The sequence below is a fragment of the Gavialis gangeticus genome, unplaced genomic scaffold (genome assembly GCF_001723915.1).
Source record: "Gavialis gangeticus isolate Ggan-Ray unplaced genomic scaffold, GavGan_comp1, whole genome shotgun sequence".
Taxonomy (NCBI): domain Eukaryota; kingdom Metazoa; phylum Chordata; order Crocodylia; family Gavialidae; genus Gavialis; species Gavialis gangeticus.
In genome coordinates, this window is record NW_017729022.1 from 103133475 (window position 1) to 103137475 (window position 4001).

At 41.1% G+C, this 4001-nt stretch overlaps 1 protein-coding gene across 5 annotated transcripts in view; it reads right to left on the reverse strand.

Moving 5' to 3' along the window:
- Window positions 1-4001, reverse strand: part of KIAA1644 (KIAA1644 ortholog) — a 280240-nt gene that overhangs the window by 158083 nt on the left and 118156 nt on the right. For all 5 annotated transcript variants that reach the window (XM_019515763.1, XM_019515760.1, XM_019515764.1 and 2 more), the window contains exon 3: window positions 781-994. In XM_019515763.1, coding sequence (XP_019371308.1) covers window positions 781-994 — 214 coding nt within the window. The remainder of the gene's footprint in view (window positions 1-780; window positions 995-4001) is intronic.

A 4001-nucleotide genomic window follows, 5' to 3' on the forward strand; every position in this document is an offset into this window, starting at 1 on the left:
CCCCCTCCCCCCCTTCCCCCCCCCCAGTTTCTTGGATTTATCTCCAAAACAGGTCACTCAGTTGCTTTGGAATAAAAATAAATGTGCAAAAACGACCTCAGGTAACAAACAGAGAGATAAACAACACAGATATATAATCAAATGCTTTTCATTATTCAAGTTTGGTGATTGCAAGGCATTAATATGCAAAACATGCCAAAATTCAAAATAACAATTATCCATGCAAAACATTTGGATTGGTATGGAAAATGTCCGCTTCCCTTTGTGTCACTTTTTGAGGTTTTTATTCATACTAATATATATTTAAACACAGATTTGACAATTTCTTTAGGAGGAAGAGTCAGTTTATTGCAGGGGCAGACAATTATTTTGGGAGGAGGGCCACTTACTGAGTTTTGGCAAGCCATTGAGGGCCACATGATAGGCAGCCAGGGGCAGATAAATATTAATTTTCTAAATGTTTTAGGGGCTTCACGGGCCAGATAGAATGGCCTGGCAAGCCGCATCCGGCCCCCGGGCCACATTTTGCCCACCCCTGGTTTATTGTCTTATGGAATGTACATACATGCTTTTATATGTATGTTTATAATGAGCATCAAAGCAGAAGCAAAGGTAAAGCATACCCTTCCTAAGGAGTAACCTTGTAAGGAAAAGAGCTTCTAGCAATGCTTCTTTGTCTGAGTAATTATTCTAATTCCTTCTACCATTAAGCATCTCTCAGACTATGTGATTAGACCAGGAATAATTTGGTAAAGAGTACTTTACAACTTGTTTACTTACTTATGCATATATCCATCTGCATTCCCTGTTAGGTTCATCTGCATAACAGTCTGAAATTCCGTCTCATTGCAGCAGTATTTAAATACTGTGTTGTTATGGTGACAGCAAAAGATGTAAGATTTATTGTCAGAAAGACGAGGGCAGTGAAAACCAAAGTGGTAGCGACCTTTGTAGTCTGTATATGGTTCACAGACCCGAAAGTGAGCAGACAATGCTGTAAAACAAAGAGTGATATTGTCTTTGTGAGTCACTTGTGTCAGCTGCATATTATGTATATTTTATTTTTTCTTAGTTAAGCTTCAACAAATGTTCTTAGATTTCTGAAAAATAGTACTAATATATTTCACCAATTTCTACTTAAAGATAAATACAAATACTGAGTCTGAAGGGAAAAATCTTATATCTTATACTTCAATTTTTAGGAGTACTATGTTTCCATTCTTATTAAATTGAAAGAAGAAATGCTATCAATAACTACCACGTGTATGGAGGACACATAATGCTAAAACATTTAGAAAATATCTTCAGCTCTGATGTTTTAAAAATATGGGTACCAGCAAAGACTTAGAAAAGTTAGTCCAAAAATTTACTTGGATGATTTTATTGTAAAGAAAAAGAATATATGCAAACTGGAATGAGAGTCAGGAGATGCAAGATTAACAACAGCTGTTATTAATGTGTCAAAAATGTCTGCTCCACTATAAAGGTCATTCTTTGATGTGCACCAATCTGTCAAAAATAATAATTAAAAGACATTGACATGCTAACAGACTAGAGCAACTGTGAATATACAAAGTTAGAACAAAAGCTATGGAAAGGAAATGATTTATCAGGGCCTGTACATTTCTTTTTATTGCCTTCCCATGTAAAATATTTACTATCTCCTTTAAGACTTTTTTTCCATAACTATTTCACTCCAGCTTTGCCATTCACTTTTCTTGAAACAGTTAAATTGTCTCTGTCTATTTATTCAGATCATACACTACAGACTAACTGTCATATGATGACTAGCACATTATACAGCTTTTTAGGGTAAAGAGATCTGTAGTTAACCTGTTTCTAACATGTATTTTTAAAATTTATTTAAAGTTTGTGTTATGGTGGACTTAAAGGCCCCATATGAGATTCCACACACAGTCTATGTCCTGATGACCTTACAGCCTAAAGAGACTATCAAAGTGGGGGGAAGTGAAATAATTTTGTTCTGATTTTAAGCCAATTTAGTTAACTGGTATAACTTGGGCTATAAACAGATGTAATTTCTGGGGTGAGATCAGCTGTGTTGGGCTCCTAGTGCTTCAAGGGCCTGATCCTGTAGGATGATGGCCCCCAAGTGCCACACCCCATGGCAATCCTCCTGCTTGTAGAGGTGCATCCTAGATCAGGGAATGGCAACATGATATGTATGCTGCTGGAATCCCCTGTTCTTACCCACCTGCAAACACACGCCACCTATCCCACCTATACACTCATGTGTTTATACATGATCTGGACTCTAGTGTCAGAAACAGACTGGCTAAGTTTGCTGATGACACCAAACTAGGGGGAAGTGCAGCCTAGAGGATAGGCTGGCAATCCAAGCTGACCTCAACAGGCTTACAATGTGGGCAGATCAAAACCTGATGGCATTCAACACTGAGAAATGCAAGGTGCTCCACCCTGGGAGAAAAAACCCATGCCACACTTACAGGCTCAGCAGTGCTCCACTCGCTAGCACCACGACCAAAAGAGACTTGGGACCACAAGATGAACATGAGCAATCAATGCGATGTCACAGCTAGCAAAGCAAATAAAACTCTGGCTTGCATCTACCGATGCATCTCAAGCAAGATCCAGGAAATCATCCTCCCACTTTACTCAGCCTTGGTGAGAAGACTGCTGGAATACTGTGTCCAGTTCTGGGCTCCACAATTCAGAAATGATACGGAGAAGCTTGAGAGAATCCAGAAGAGAGCCATGCAAATGATTAGAGGACAAGAGAGCAGGCCTTATGAAGAGAGGCTGAGAGACATGGGACTCTTCAGTCTATAAAAGCATAGGCTCAGGAGTGACTTGGTTGCAGCCTATAAGTACGTAAGGGGTCTGCATCAGGAACTGGGAGAACAACTGTTCGTCAGGGCACCCCAAAGAAAGACAAGGTTCAACCATCACAAACTCATGGAAGGCCATTTTAGGCTGGACATAAGGAAAAACTTCTTTGCTGTCTGAGTCCACAGGGCCTGGAAGGTGGTGCAAGCACCTACTCTGGATACTTTCAGAAAACACTTGGATGCCTATCTTGCTAGGATCATTTGAACGCTGTTGACTTCCTGCCCTTTGGGCAGGGGGCTGGACCTGATGATGTTGTGAGGTCTCTTTCAGCCATAATGTCTATGAAATCTATTAAATCTATGCCCCAGAAATTCCCCTGCAAGTGTGAAGTGGGAAACTGGACTTCCCTGCTCTGTGTCAGCAAGGGAATTCACAGGGTATGTGCCTGCAAGCACAGAGTGGGAAAGCCCATAGCATAGCCTGCTCTGCCCCTGCAGACATAGGCCCTGGGTTGGGCTAATGCCTGAGGCTGATGTCATGCAGGATTCAGCCCTGGAAGTGCCTAGCTAGGGTGGATGGAGAACTTGTGCTCTATTGCTGTAAGCAAGTGGATGTCAGCTGAAAAAAGGTGGAACAAATTTTGAGTATACATTGCTGTGACCACAATTTGGGGCATTTGATATGCAACAAGGGACAAAGGATTAGTCTTGGGACCCAGAACTAAATTAGGAAACAACACTACTAAAAAATGTAAAAATTATGGAAATGCTAAATTAACCCTATAGTGCACTACAGACCATAGATAGTCTATGGCAGAGCCAGAAATTTCTTGTGCCCTGCAGCCCAGTCAAGTATCTTAACAAACATAACTCATTCCTTTCTGACAGGATACTCTTAGAATATGACTGAGTTGATGACAATTTCATACTCCAGAACGGAAGGTAACACATCTTTTTGGCATCAAGCTTTTGAAAGCATTACATGCTCTGAGAAGAAAATGATCTTGATTGTAGAATATGGTGTATCAATTCAAATGCTATGGAGTCTAGTTGGGGCTATGCTCCAGCTAGATGGAGTGGGGACAGAGCCTGCTGACTCTGGAGCAAGGGTAAGTGCCAGAGGGGGAGTGGGGGGAGGGACAGAAGTAAAATAGGGTAGGAGATGGTGGGGGGAAGGAGGCCAGCAGGGAC